Below are 15,170 nucleotides of genomic sequence, written 5' to 3' on the forward strand. Positions count from 1 at the left end.
TTAGACTTTAGTTCAGAGACCGAGACTGGGGAGGTCAGTGTGATAAAAGGCATTGGGAAAGGGACTGAACCAGTACCTTTGCACCAGATACACCGAAAAAGTGACTTGGTCTCCGGACCGGTCACGATAGGGGTGAGGCCCAAATTACCGATGGAGGACGTGGAGGTCTTACTCGGTAACGACCTTGCAGGTGGAGATGTGTACCCAGCAGTAAAGCTGACAAGCAAGCCTGCCAGGACTGAGGACCCGCCCATGGACTCACAGGTTTATCCCGTTTGCGCGGTAACTTGACGCATGTCCAGAAAGGCTGCCGAAGCGAATGTAGATTTAGCTGAGACGTTTTTACCAGCCTTGTACCAGGAGGGGTTAGAAAGTGAGAAGAAGGAGCATAGTGGAGCGGAAGGAAGTGAGGGAGTTGAGGTAGATTTATCATTAGCGAGGAAGGAATTTATACAGGTATAGGAACGAGACGAGGAGCTGTTGGTTTTGACGGAGACAGCTCTCTTGGAAGCAGAAATAAAAAGGGAACCAGTGGGCTATTATGTGGAGGAAGGAGTACTGATGAGGAAGTGGAGACCAAGTACCGTGCCAGCAGATGAGGAGTGGGGGGTGGTACACCAGGTTGTATGCCGAAAATTTATAGGGACGAGATTTTTAACCTGGCCCACAAAATAACCCTTGGTGGACATTTTGGGGTGAGGAAAACAGTCGATAGAATTATGGAAGAGTTTTACTGGCTGAACATGAGGAAGGATATTATTGAATATTGTAGACGGTGTTATTCCTGTCAGGTGGTAGGAAAGCCGAACCAGGTCCTGCCTAAAGCGCCCCTTCGACCGATACCCGCTTTCGGGGAACCTTTTTCCTGAATAATGGTGGATTTTGTCGGTCCCCTGCCCAGAACTGCGAATGGGCGAGAGTATGCGATGACTATGATGTGCACCGCCACCAGGTTTCCGGAGGCTGTGCCCCTGGCAAGTGTCAAGGCTCCCGCAGTGGTAAAGGTGCTTGTGAAATTTTTCACTACGGTGGGGCTGCCCAGGGAAATCCAGTCAGATCAGGGGAGTGTCTTCACATCTCACACATTCCGACAGATGTTGGATGAGATGGGAGCAAAGCAGATTTTGGCCTCCGCGTACCACCCAGAGTCCCAAGTGGCGTTGGAAAGATTCCACGCAACATTAAAGACCATGATTAAAATATATTGTCAAAAGAACGCTGGGGACTGGGATGATGCCTTGCCTCTTTTGGTATTTGCTGTAAGGGACACGGTTCAGGAGTCATTGGGGTTCAGCCCATTCGAGCTCGTCTTCGGTCATCGGCCCAGAGGACCCCTGACCTTACTGAAAGAGCAATGGTTCAGTCCGGCAGTAGAAGTCAATGTGATTGACTATGTTTTAAAATTTCGTGAGAGGCTTGAAAGGATCTGTGACCTTGCCAAAGAAAATCTACGACTCTCCCAAACTAAAATGAAACAGTGGTATGATAGACGTGCCCGCGAACAAGTGTTTCAAGTGGGTGATAGGGTCTTAGTTCTGTTTCCAGTGGTAACCAACACCCTGCAGGCGAGATTCCACAGTCTGTGCAATGTGATTAAAACGATAGACTCTTTGAATTATGTTATCAAAACGCCGGACAGACGTAAGCCAACCCAATTAGTACACATTAATATGTTAAAAGCTTACCACGATCAGAACGCAGATCTAGTTGGTGTTATCACGATAATTAATGAGTCTGGGGTGCCAAATGATAAGGGGAAAACCTATCTTGAAAAGATAAACATGGTGCCGACCAGATTGGAGAAGTCTATTGTTTTGGCCAACTTTGCTGATAAGGTCTCTCACTTAACCCCCAGCTAGAGCGAGCCACTGATAAAGCTAATTAACTGGCATGCAGATGTATGTCCGGATGTCCCGAGGCGATGCAAGGGGACGGTACGTGACGTTGTTGTCACATCAGACCAGCCTATTAAGCAACACCCCTACAGGATGAACTTGGAGAAGAGCAAACTAGTGGAGAAAGAAATTGAACACATGCTAGCCACAGGTATTATTAGGCTATCCAAATCAGAATGGGTGTCTCCCTGTGTGGTTGTCCTGAAAGCCGATGGGAGCATACGATTCTGTACAGATTACAGAAAGGTGAACGCCATCACAAAAACTGATGTTTACCCCATCCCAAGGGTAGACGATTGCATCGATAAAGTGGGGAGAGCTAAGTACATCACAAAGATTGATTTGCTAACAGGGTACCGGTGCGTTCCTTTAGCCGATCGGGCTTGAGAAATCTCAGCATTTGTCACTCCATCCAGGTTATACGAGTATAATGTTTTACCTTTTGGCATGAAAAACGCCCCAGGGACCTTCCAAAGAATGATTAATTCAGTGATAAAAAGGTTAAAGAACGCAGAAGCATATATTGACGATTTAGTGATCTGGAGTGACACGTGGGAGGAGCACATTGTGGCAGTAGAGGAACTGTTTAAATGGCTGTCTGAAGCCAACCTGACAGTGAACCACGCGAAAAGTAAGCTTGGCCACGCTAAGGTCACTTATCCGGGGTATGTGGTAGGACAGGGGCAGCTGGCACCGATGCAGGCTAAGGTGCAGGTTGTCTCTGAAGTTCCCATCCCGACGGACAAGAGAGCCCTGAGAAGATTCTTGGGGATGGTGGGGTACTATCGGAAGTTCTGCAAAAACTTTGGGGATATTACCCTCCCTCTTACTAAGCTCTTGCCAAAGAATGCGAAGTTTGTGTGGAACGATCTTTGTCAACAAGTCTTCGAGAGTCTGAAGGCGATTCTGTGTCACCACCCTGTATTGAATGTGCCTGACTTTTCAAAACCCTTCTCCCTAGCAACAGATGCTAGCGACGAAGCAGCAGGGGCGGTGCTGTTGCAGACAGACAAAGCGGAGATTGAACACCCAGTGGCTTATTTTTCTAAGAAGATTAATGTCCATCAGAGAAATTATTCCACTGTGGAGAGGGAATTACGGCAATCATACTAGCATTACAACATTTTGAGGTTTATATTTGTCCGGCACGGAAACCACTGATAATTTACACTGATCACAATCCATTAGTGTTTTTGGCCACAATGAAGGATAAAAACAAACGCTTACTAGGTTGGAGCCTGGTCTTACAGGAATTTGATATTAAGAGAAAACATATAAAAGGAACGGACAATGTGATTGCTGATTGTCTGTCAAGGTGTTAAAACTTAAAGTTCTCTGTATTAACCGAATAGCTGATGACTACCTGTATATTAGTGTGTATCTTATAATGTGCATTCGTGCCCATAATTTTTACCCTGGTAAAAATCCTTTTAAGGGTGGGGGTGTCATGTGTGACGCCAAGCAGAGTTATCGGACGGATGATGTTAATGAGAGAGATAACAGAAGACAATGGAGAAACATTCAAAATGCTAATGAGAGGAAGGGAGAGATTAACGGGAAAGAAACAATTCAGATATTGACAGACCAGTTGCTTTGAACCTGAACTGTTTGAAGTTTGATGGACAGGTGATACCCCAGCAGGGGGATAAAAGGAGCAGGTTTGCTAAGGCACGAGACACGCCACGAGACCCTGGAAAGAGCATGTGTGTCCCCACAAGTTGGTGGGAGCGTGGAGGACCGTTTCGTGGGAACCGATCAGAGGCTCACAGAGTGTAAAGGTACGATCGGTGGGAACCTGGGGTGTGTGTCGGCCCTTGCCTGGGTGCCGGGTTCACCGCGGAAGAACGATCGTATCTGGAATGGAGGGGTTACAGTCGGTGACCACAGTGGGATTAGAAGACATCAAAAGGTGTGCCCGAAACCAACTGCGAAGACATCAAAAGGTCTGCCTGAAACCAACTGCATCTCTCTCTCTCCCCCTCTCCCTCTCTCTCTCCCCCCCTCCCTCTCCCCCCTCCCTCTCCACCTCCCCCTCTCCACCTCCCCCTCTCCCCCTCCCCCTCTCCCTCCCCCTTTCCCCCTCCCCCTCCCCCTTTCCCCCTCCCCCTCCCCCTTTCCCTAACGGTACAACAATAGTGATTACTTCGTACTGCACTAAATTGAACTGAACTTTGCTTCACTTGAGACTGATCATTTTACTCCTAGACTGTGATAAAGCTTGATCGATTCTTATTACCCTATTTCTGTGCATATGTGTGTATTATCATTGCTAACCTGTTACATTTATATCCTTGCGTTTAGTGTACTGTATTACTTATTTCTTTAATAAAACTTTATTAGTTCCTAGTAATCACAGACTCCAACGAGCGTTCCATTTCTGCTGGTTTGGCAACCCAGTTACGGGGTACGTAACACCTGCAATTAAGGGAGGTACAGTTCTCATACCAGGCAGTGATGCAGCCAGTCAAGGTGCTCTCAACTGTGCCCCTGTAGAAAGTTCTTAGGATTTTGGGGCCCATACCAAGCTTCCTCAACCGTCTGAGGTGAAAGAGGCGCTGTTGTACCTTTCTCACCACACAGCTGGCGTATACAGACCACGTGAGGTCCTTGGTGATGTGGCTGCCGAGGAACTTAAATCTGTTTACCCTCTCAACCCCAGTTCCATTGATGTCACTAGGGGTTAGCCCATCTCCATTCCTCCTGTAATCTACAAGCAGCTCCTTTTTTGACACTGATCAATAGAAAAGACTCTTCTGTGTCAGAGTGAAAACAAGTTGGTCTAAATTTATCATAATTATTAAACAAAATAATTGATTGCATAATTATTCATCCCTTTATTTAGTAGATGCACCTTTGGCAGCAAGTACACCCTTGAGTCTATGTGGATAGGGCTTTGTCAGATTGCAAAGTCTCAATTGGATTGAGGTCTGGACTCTGGCTTGACCACTCCAAGACAATAACTTTGTTGTTTTTAAGCCATTCCTGTGTAGCTTTGGTTTTACGTTTGGGTTCATTGTCTTGCTGGAAAACAAATCTTCTCTCAAGTTGTAGTTATGCTGCAGACTGCATCAGGTTTTCCTCCAGGATTTCCCAGTATTTTTGCTGCATTTATTTTACCCTCTACCTCCACAAGCCTTCTAGCCCCTGCTGCGATGAAGCATCCCCATAGCATGATGCAGCCACCACCATACTTCAAGATCTGGATGGTATGTTTTTGATAATGTGTGGTGTTTGGCTTATGTCTGATGGCCAAAGAAACTCAATTTTGGTTTCGTCAGACGATAGAACCTTCTTCCAGCTGACTTCAGAGTCTCCCACATGGTTTCTGGCAAACACTAGCTGAGGTTTTATTTGAGTTTTTTTTTCAACAGTGACTTTCTTTTTGCCACTCTCTCATAAAGTTGCATCCAGGCAACAGGTATGCACAGTCTCTCCCAACTCAGGCACTGAAGCTTGTAATTCCTCCAGGTCGTAGGTCTCTTGGTGGCCCCCATCACATGTCCCCTTCTTGCATGGTCACTCTGTTTTTGAGGACAGCCTGCTCTAGTCAGATTTACAGCTGTGCCATACTCTTTCCAATTTTTTGATGATTTACTTAAACGTACTCCAAGGGATATGCAGTGATTTGAATTGCAGTATTTTTTTTGTGTCCATCACCTGACTTGTGCTTTTCAATAACCTTTTCGCGGAGTTGCTCGGGGTCTTCTTTTGTCTTCATGGTGTAGTTTTTGCCAGGATACCGACTCACCAGCAGTTGGACCTTCCAGATACAGGAGTATTTTTACTACAATCAATTGAAACACCTTGACTAACACAGGTGATCGCCATTTAACTAATTATGTGACTTCTAAAATCAATTAGCTGCACCAATGATGATTTGGTGTGTCATATTAAAGGGGGGGGGAATAATTATGCAATCAATTATTTTGTATTTTGCATTTATAATTAACTTAGATCACTTTGTAGAGAACTGTTTTCACTTTGACACAAAAGTCTTTTCCTGTTGCTCAGTGTCAAAAAAGCCAAATTAAATCCACTGTGATTCAATATTTTAAAACAATAAAACATGAAAACTTCCAAGGAGTGCGATTCTTTTTATAAACACTATAAGTGATTACTAAAGTAAATATTAATGATATTGGTGGTAAGCTATTAATATTGATAAAAAATTTAGCTATAGGGCTGGAAACTGTGTCGTTTTCTATTTGGCAGATTGATACTAACGGGGTGTGACAGGGACCACAACTGGGTCATCAGTTATTAACAATTGACGTTAATGAATTTGCTGAAAAATTTGTGAAAGGCTTTCAAATTTGCTTCTATTACAAATCCTATTTGGAAAAGTAAAATACAAGCGGGATACAAAGAGTCTTCAAAAGAAAATGAGCAAGCTCAGGAAGTGGGCAGGAAGATGGTAGATGCAATTTTATGAGGGCACATGCGAAGTCTTTCACTTTGGAAAAATAATAAAATATATTTTTAACAGGTATAAAAATGGTAAATATCAGAGAAGTACCTTGACATGCTAACCCATGAGATCTGTAAATTAAACACATCAACAGCAAGCATTTAGAAAAGAAAATGTTAATTTTGGACTACATCATAATGGGAAAGAAGTACTAAAGTAATAATGTCTTTTTGAAGTTACTTGGGAATTTAGTGAAACCTTATTTAGAGTTCAATGCAGTGTTGGTTTCCATATCCAAAGAAGGATATGATAGCCCTAGGAGTTGATACAGCAAGAATGATTGAAAATAAAGAAAAAACATATACTGGATATCTGGAAAATAAATATAAAATACTGGATACACTTAGCAGGTCATGTGGAAAGATAAACAGTGTTTCACTTACTTGCTTCTTCCACTGATATAGCCTGCCCTGTTGGAATGGAGGATTGAAGTATTTCCTGTTTGTATTACTAGATTGATAGTTTGGATGAGAATTTGTTTTATGAAACAAGACTGAATAAAATTGATCTGTACTCACTGAAGTTTAGAATAATGAAAAATGATCTCAATATGCTGAAAATAAGTTCAGAAAGGTCAACTGAGTGGGTACCTGTAGATTGAACAAGGAGCTATTTTATCTTCCAATAAAGAATCAACCATTTAACATTAAGATGAAGAGAAATATTTTGACACAGGGTGTTGTAAGTTTAAAAAAAATTATGTTCTGCACTGGTTATAGATCTTCACTTCTTGGGACTATTCAAAGCTGAGCTCTAAGGGATTTAGAGGAGGCAAAAATTGTTCAGCAAACTGACCAAGATACAGAGGTTCAGTCATGATATTGAATGGCAGAGTGTAAAAGATTTTTTTTGACTTCTTGCTTAGTGTCTTTGATGTTTAAAAAAGCATAATAAAGCCAGTGATGATTATTTTCATAAGGGAATGTGATTTGATTTTCGCTTTCCTCATAATTGACTGATTGTAAATCCGGAAAAACAAGTATTTTGAGGTTTCCCATGGCAGCACCTGATAATATTTTTATAACAATATACAGACATTTTATTAAATAAATGATGAATTGAACTGTATAAATTTAAAAATAAAATTTCCTGAGGACTGATCATAGACCTTGTAAAACTTTGCCGCATTTTTTGCAGAAGATGAAGTCGAATGGAAGAGGTAAGATGCTGGAATAAAAAGGTGGAGGAAGTGAAAGGAGGGCAAGCTAGAAGGTGATAGGTGAAACTTGGTGGGTAGGGAAGTGAGGTAAAGAAAGAAGCTGGGAGGTGATGGGTGGAAAAAGTAAGGGCTGAAGAAGAAATAATCTGATAGGAGAGGAGAGAAAGCGAAGGAGGAGCAACACCAGGAGAGGTGACAGGCGGGCGAAAGAAGAGGTAAGAGAAGAGCTAGACTGGGGATTTGATGAAGAGGGAAGTGGGAGGATGAAAATTATCAGAAGTTAGGGAAATTATTGTTCGTGCAATCAGGTTTGAAGCTACCTAGTCAGTGTTGCTCCTCCGACCTGAGAGTGGCCTCATCGTGGCAGTAGAGGAAGCCATGGATCAACATGTCGGAATGGGAATGAAGATTGGAATTTAAATGGTTGACCGCCAAGAAATCTTGCTTTTTGTGGATGGAGTGAAGGTGCTTGACAAAGCGGACTCCCAAATTTACCCATGTAAAAGAGGCCACATAAGGAGCACTGGATAAGTAGATGACCCCAACAAATTTGGAGGTGAAATCACTGTTTAGGGCCCTGACTGAAGATGAGGGAAGTGGTGAATGGGCAGGTTTGGGACTTCTTCCCAAGAAGAGGACAAGAGGAAATCTATCCCTGAAAGATGGTGTGAGGATGGATGTCTGGGAAATGAAGGCAATGGCAGATGAGGGTAGCATCAATGGTGGATAAAGAAAAACTCCATTCTTTGAAGGAGGGCATGCATGTTGTTCTGGAAATGAAAACTTTATCTTGGGAACAGATGCAGCAGAGATAAAGGATAAGAAAAGAGAATGGCTTTTTTTGGAAAAGACAGGTGGGAAAAGGTGTTATCAGTATCGCTGTAGGAATCTGAAGATTAATAAAAAATATCAATAGACATTTTGTCTCCAGACGTGGAGACTGAGGGAGCGAGGTAGGGAAAGAAGTATCAGAAATGGACCAAATGAATTTAAGGGCAGGGTGGAAGTTGGAGCCAAAGTTGATAACATTTTCAATCTCAGCATGAATGCATGAAGCAGCACCAATGTAGTCATCAATGTAGCACAGAAAGAGTTGTGGAGCATTACCAGGAAGACTTGAAACATGGTTTGTTCCGTGTAGCCAATGAAAAGGCAGGCATCGCTGGGGCCCATGCAGGTGCCCATGGCTACACCCTGAGTTTGGAGAAAGTGGGATCTATAGTGAAAATGAGACTGTTAAGGCCAGGGACTTGAAAGCTGTTGAGGAGATCGAGAGCATGTGAAGTGTTGTGGATGTAGGTGGGAGGGGACTGAACCAGGGGGATAAAATGAAGGTGAGGAATATGGACAGTAGAACAGGAGCAGGCAGAAACAATGGATAATGGATAAAAATCCGGATAATCAGGTTTGTGGATCTTGGGTAGGAGGTAGAAATGAATATTATGGGGTAAGGGAACTGTGAGATTACTGGCAGTGGATGGAAGATGATGAGAGTTGATGAGATTGGTGATAGTGCAGAAGACAATGATCTGATAGTCCTGACTGGGGTTCTTGTTGAGCGGTAAATAAGAGGAGATGTCTGAGAGTTGCCGCTTGGCCTCAGCCAGATAGGTGTCAGTCTGCCAGGCTGCAACAACACTTCCTTTGTCTGTGGGTTTGATGATGAGGTTGGGATTGGTGCGGACAGTGGAGATTCTGTATCATCACATCAGCAGCGGAAGACCATCAAATAGAGTTATTAATAACTGAAGAGGGTGATTTTGAAGGGTTGAGGCCAGAATGGGAGTGTAGGGAGCCATGAAATCAGGTACGGGATTCAGAGAGGGCAGGTGTGAGGCCAGGTGTGGGATACTGGAATGGGTGAAGGCTCATGAGGGATATAGGGGTATTAGAGAGGACTAAAGGCAGCTTTGGGATATCGGGAGTGGTGAAGATGTGGATACCGTGTAGCGGCTTTAAAGTGCAGATTGAGATCAAATAAAGATGTTAAAATTTTAGGCAAAAAGCTTTTGCCAAAAATGAATGATAGTCAGTGACAGGAGTTGTTGGAGCCGAAGACTTCTGTTTTCCACTCATTAGTTAGAGTTACATCTGTTCTTCCAGTGCTGGATGAAAATTATGTCAATTTTGAGATGATGATGTAACTGGAGGAGTTGATACTGGTGAAGAGGTGACAACAAAATGCAAATACAGCGGGATAGATACTATGAGAACTCAAGAGCATCTTCCCTGATTTTTGCAGGGAAGGGATATTATTAAAGTTTCATTGAAGCATTTTGTGATTTAGTTGTATTAGAAGTTCCATCTTGCTTTATTATGTGACCATCAATGTTTGTGTCTAAATTCTTATTTTCAACAACTAAACAATAATTTCAATAATTGATTCTCAATTTGGTAATTAGTTTATTATTGTTGTGTGTACCCAAGTACATTGAAGAACTCTGTACCATCCATCCAAATAATTTCAACATATCAGTGCATTGAGGTAGTACAAAGAAAAAGCAATTAAGACAAGGCAGAATAAAATGTAAATGCGGAATGTCGTGTTTGTGAATATAGTGTATAGTTATTGTGTTTCTCTCACTATGTAGGACTGAAATAAGGCTGATGAACCTCCTCTTTATTTTCTTTTTCAGAATCAGCTATTGCAGGCCCTGGAGGATGTTGGCAGTCACAAGTTAAAAGCACAAACAGTAAGCACCAGCCTTTAATATTGTAGTGACTATCAAAGTGCCCTTATCAGGGGAAGCTTCTTGTATTGCATGTTTGAATTTATGTGGATGAGCAAGGGACTTTTAATTCAATCTGAAATAGTGGAATTATGACGTGATGTTCTGTGAAGCATAATGCAAAGAGTGCCATTTTCTCAGAAGCCATAAAATTCGATTACATTCAAATAAAAGTCTTTATGAATCAGTTCCATAGTGATTAAGTAGACCATTTTATTTTTTTTAATATGAATTTGTGTTTGGATATGTTTCAGGATTGTGTAGTTTAATGTCTCCCATAATTTTATAATTTAAAATTTTAAATCCATAAAGTGCCATATCAAGCTGTGATGTATTAGGGTAGGGTGCTTTCTATAGTGCATCTACAAAAATTGATGAAGGTTGTGGCGACATGCTACATTTCTTTAGCATCCTGAGGAAATATAAGTGGTGGTGAGCTTCCTTGGCTATGGTGTGCACGTGGTTACATTAGGGCAGGCTGTTGGTTATGTTCACTGCTGAGAACTTGAAGCTTTTGACCCTGTCAATCTCATAAAGATTGTTGTAAAAAGAGGGCATGTGCACCTCCTCTCTTCTGGAAGTCAATGACCAGCTATTTTGGTTCGCTGGCATTGAGGGGAAAACTTATGTCATCATACCATGATATTGGGCTCTCTTTCTCCTTTCTTGAACACTGTCTCATTGCTATTTGAGATTTGGCCCACTATGGTGACGTCATCTACAATCTCATAGATGGCATTAGAGCAGATCTGTTCACATGTTCACGAGTGTACAGGCAGTAAACTGGGAGTTTGAGGATGCAGCCTTATGGGGTAACAGTGCTCAGGATCTTTGTGACAGCGGTGCTCCTAATGTTGTGGTCTGCTGGTCTGGAAGTCAGATATCCATTTGCAAAGCGAAGTGTTGAGTCCCAGGTCTAGGAGTTTTGGATTGCCAAAGAATTGGGTCAAATGTCAAATTGGAAGTGTGGTGAGCAGGGTCTTCAGGTCCTACAGTATTGGTTGCAAATTGTTTTGAAGCATGGACAGAGTTCTGAACAAGTTATTGATTTTGCTGGATGACTGGATTGCCATTTGCAATTACAAATCAAGCTATTCAAATATTCACTAAAATGGCTTTTTTGGTTCTCAAACAGTTACTGATGCAGAGTAAATTAAATCATGATGCTTTATCAGCCTGGTTTAGTGAGTAATAGCACTTAACAATAGCATTTTCCTGAAAGGTAGGTAGAGGAGGGAAAAAAACTCTTCAAAGTTGCACTTATAAATGAATCCCAGTGCAATGACTTGGAACAATTATGGTGTAAGGCTTCCTGGCAGAACAGTTAACACATGTCACTATTTGAGAAATAGGATAGAGGTGATAGTGCAGAGGCAGAGTAGTTGGATCTCAGAAACAGATGATGTGGGATGAATCTTTTCTAATGATTCTCTTGAATTGTTACATTAAATTCTGAATCTGAAGATTGAACATGAAGTTTTTAACGCCTGTTAAACGTTAGCCAGTTTAATAAACATGATAATTGATCATAAGTGCTTCATGAATATACATAATAGTTTGTGGAAGATTGCTTGTATTGTTCATCATTTTGATCTTTCAAATTAGTTAGCCTGTAATAAAAGCGGAAAATGGCAGTGTTTGTGGGGAGAAGCACACAGATTTTAGATCAGTGATCTTTCATCAGAATATAGTGTGTAGTTTCTGGGGTGTGAGCATTTTAAAGAGAAATTATTGGACATTTCCTTCTCTGAAACGTGATCAGATCAATTAATTAATTTTTGTGAAAAATATTTGAAAGGGATGGCGATGATTGGTTCATTGTGAAGTCTGCAGGTTTTAGAGTGGCTTTGTGGTAGGAACATTCCATTTCATCATCTGCTTTTCTCAATTAAACCTAGCAGAAGTGTTCCAGGGTCTCCAATTCAGCTGGAATAACTACCTGTCGGCTGTGATCACACCTGGTGTAAACTTATTCAGCAAAGCCACTTAAGTGGACGTAGAGAGTAACCTGGCAGACATATAACGTCTGGTACATATACACTTGAAAATCTCAGATTAATGGTAAAAGTACAGGGTAACTGGCAATAGATAGCATTACTTTGAATGGCTAAACATATCCATAAATATCAAATGTGATAGGTCCTTTACTTTATTTGATATCTATCAATCAAAAAGATAGGAGTTCCAAAATTCAAAGTAAATTTATTATCAAAGTATATATATGTTGCCATCTACTACTTTGAGATTCATTTTCTTGCAAGCATTTACAGGAAAAAGGAAGTACAATCAAATTTATGAAAAACCTTACATTAACAAAGACTGACAAACAAGCAATCTACAAGAGAAGACAAATTGTGCAGATAAAAAATAATATTGAGAACATGAGGTGTAAAGAGTCCTTGAATGTGAGTCTGTATGTCATTCAGACTTACGGTGAGTGAAGATATCGGTTCCAGTTCAGGAGCATGATGATCTTAAGGTAGTAACCGTTCTTCAACCTGATGGTATGGAGCTAAGGTTTCTGTACCTCCTGCCTGATGATAGTAATGAGAAGAGGGCATGGCCTGGAAGGTGGGGGTCTTTGATGATGGATGCTGCTTTCTTGTGGCATTGCTGCATATAAATGTGCTCAGTGGTGGGGAGGACTTTACCTGTGATGAACTGTGCTGTAACCACCACTTTCTGTAGCCTTTTCCATTCCTAGGTATTGGTGTCTTCATGCCGGGCCATGATGCAACCACTTAGGAATACACTCCACTATTCATCTATAGAAATTTGTCAAAGGTTTTGGTGACATGCCGAATCTATGTAAACTTCTAAGTAGAGGCATTGTTATACCTTGTTTGTGATGACACTTATGTGCTGGTCCCAGGACAGATCCTCTGCTATGTTAACAGCAAACAATTTAAAATTACTGATGCTCTCTACCTCTATTCCCCTAATGAGGACTGGCAGATGGATATCCAGCTTCTTCCTTCTGTAGTTGATAATCAGCTCTTTGGTTTTGCTGATGTTGAGTGAGAGGCTCCTTTTATTCTTTTGGCAGCACTCAACCAAATTTTGAATCTCTCCCTATATGGCAATCTATCACCACCTTTGATTTGACTAACAATGGTGGTATCATCAGCAAACTTAAATATGGCATTGGAGCTGTACTTGGCCACACAGTTATAGGTATAAAGTGAGTAAAGCACATAGCCCTGTGGTGCACCGGTGTTGATGGTGAGTATGGAGGAGATGCTGTTGCCAATCCATAATAACTGGAGTTTGCTAGTTTGGAGATTGACAACACCCTGTGCAACTGGATCCTCAATGACCAGGTCTTGGAGTTTGGTTATGAATTTTGAGGGGATGATAGTGTTGAATGCTGAGCTGTCAATTCAGTGTTAATTGCAGTCTTACTCCCTCTATGAAGCATCTTAGCACAATAAACTTGAAACTGCATGTGCTCACTAGTAAATAAGTCATTGGTTTAATGTTGGCTGAATATATAGTTTTGTAGATGCAGAACAAATTGAAGCATTTGGGTAAGTCTCTATTAGCTTTGCACAATGTGATGGAGCAAGATTTACCCATTCCTGCTTGCAAAATTGTTCAAGCTGTGCCAAGTTAGTTGGGGAGCAGCGGTGGACAGCAATCATGAGGTCTTGCCAGAGATGTTCGATCAAGTTAAAGTCAGAGCTCTGACTGGGCCACTCAAGGACATCAATTTTCTTCATTTTAAGCCACTCCATGGTTGCTCTGGGTCTTTGTCTTGCTGAAAGATAAACTTGCTCCCCAGTTTATGCTTATTAGCAGAGGCTAGCAGGTTTTTATACAGGATCTCTCTTTATTTAGCAGCGTTTATCTTTCCACCAACCCTGACCAGATTTTCAGTCCCTGTTGCTGAATAGCATCCCCATGACATGATGCTACCTCCACCATACTTTGCAGTCAGGGTGATGTTACCTGGCTGATACACAGTATCAGATTTATGCCACACAAAGTGCTTAGTGTTGAGGCCAAAAAAGTTCCAATTTAGACTCGTCTGGCCACATCTTTACAGTATCTCCAAGGTGACATTTAGCAAAGTTTTTAAGGGCAAGGATATGCTTTTTCTTAATCCGTGGATTCTTCCTTGCCACTCTTCCATAAATGCCTTTTTTTGTGCAATGCCTCGAGATTGTGGAGCCATGAACTTCATCTCCACTCACAGCCACTGACTTCTGCAGCTCATTCAGAGTGACTGTTGATGTCACAGCAGCCTCTCTTACAAGTGCAATTCTTCTCTGGTGACTGTTTAGAGGGGCGGCTTGACCTAGGCAGTGTGGCTGTGGCTTCATATTTTTTCCACTTTTTCACGATGAACTGAACTGGGCTCTGAGGTATGTTCAGTGCCTCTGACATGGTCTTGTACCCTTCCTCAGATTTGTGCTTCTCTATTATCATCTCCCTGACTTGTCTTTAATGCTCTTTTATCTTCATTTTGGTTTGGTTTATTGAAAATCTACCATACTGTTGGCCCTTACAGAGAGAGGGGATATTTATTCTTAGGAATTAATTGAAAACAGATCCTCCAATTTTCTACATCAACAAGTTTGGTGAGTTGGTAAGGTAATACTGTATATTGCACCTGAGGAATGTTAGTGTAGTAATTACAAAGGGGATGAATACTTTTACAGCCTCGCAATTTTGATTTTTGATTTTTAGTACATTGCTGACATGTTTGAATTTTTTTCTTTTGATTTGACATGATGCACCATGTTTGTAGATTAGTTCAAAAATCCTACTTCAGTATATTTTAAATTCAGAAAATGAGACAGTGAAATGTGAAAATAGTTGTAGGGGCTGAATACTGTTTCAAGGTACTTTGATAATAAATTTGAACTTTGAACTTTAAATAGATCCTTCTCTAGTTGGCAAGCTGTAATGAGTGATAT

At 41.5% G+C, this 15,170-nt stretch overlaps 1 protein-coding gene across 2 annotated transcripts in view; it reads left to right on the forward strand.

Moving 5' to 3' along the window:
* mad1l1 (mitotic arrest deficient 1 like 1) overlaps positions 1–15,170 on the forward strand; it is a 1,178,242-nt gene that overhangs the window by 399,336 nt on the left and 763,736 nt on the right. For both annotated transcript variants that reach the window (XM_063058642.1, XM_063058644.1), the window contains exon 13: positions 10,159–10,215. In XM_063058642.1, the coding sequence (XP_062914712.1) occupies positions 10,159–10,215 (57 nt within the window). The remainder of the gene's footprint in view (positions 1–10,158; positions 10,216–15,170) is intronic.

The sequence above is a fragment of the Mobula hypostoma genome, chromosome 9 (genome assembly GCF_963921235.1).
Source record: "Mobula hypostoma chromosome 9, sMobHyp1.1, whole genome shotgun sequence".
NCBI classification, from domain to species: Eukaryota; Metazoa; Chordata; class Chondrichthyes; order Myliobatiformes; family Myliobatidae; genus Mobula; species Mobula hypostoma.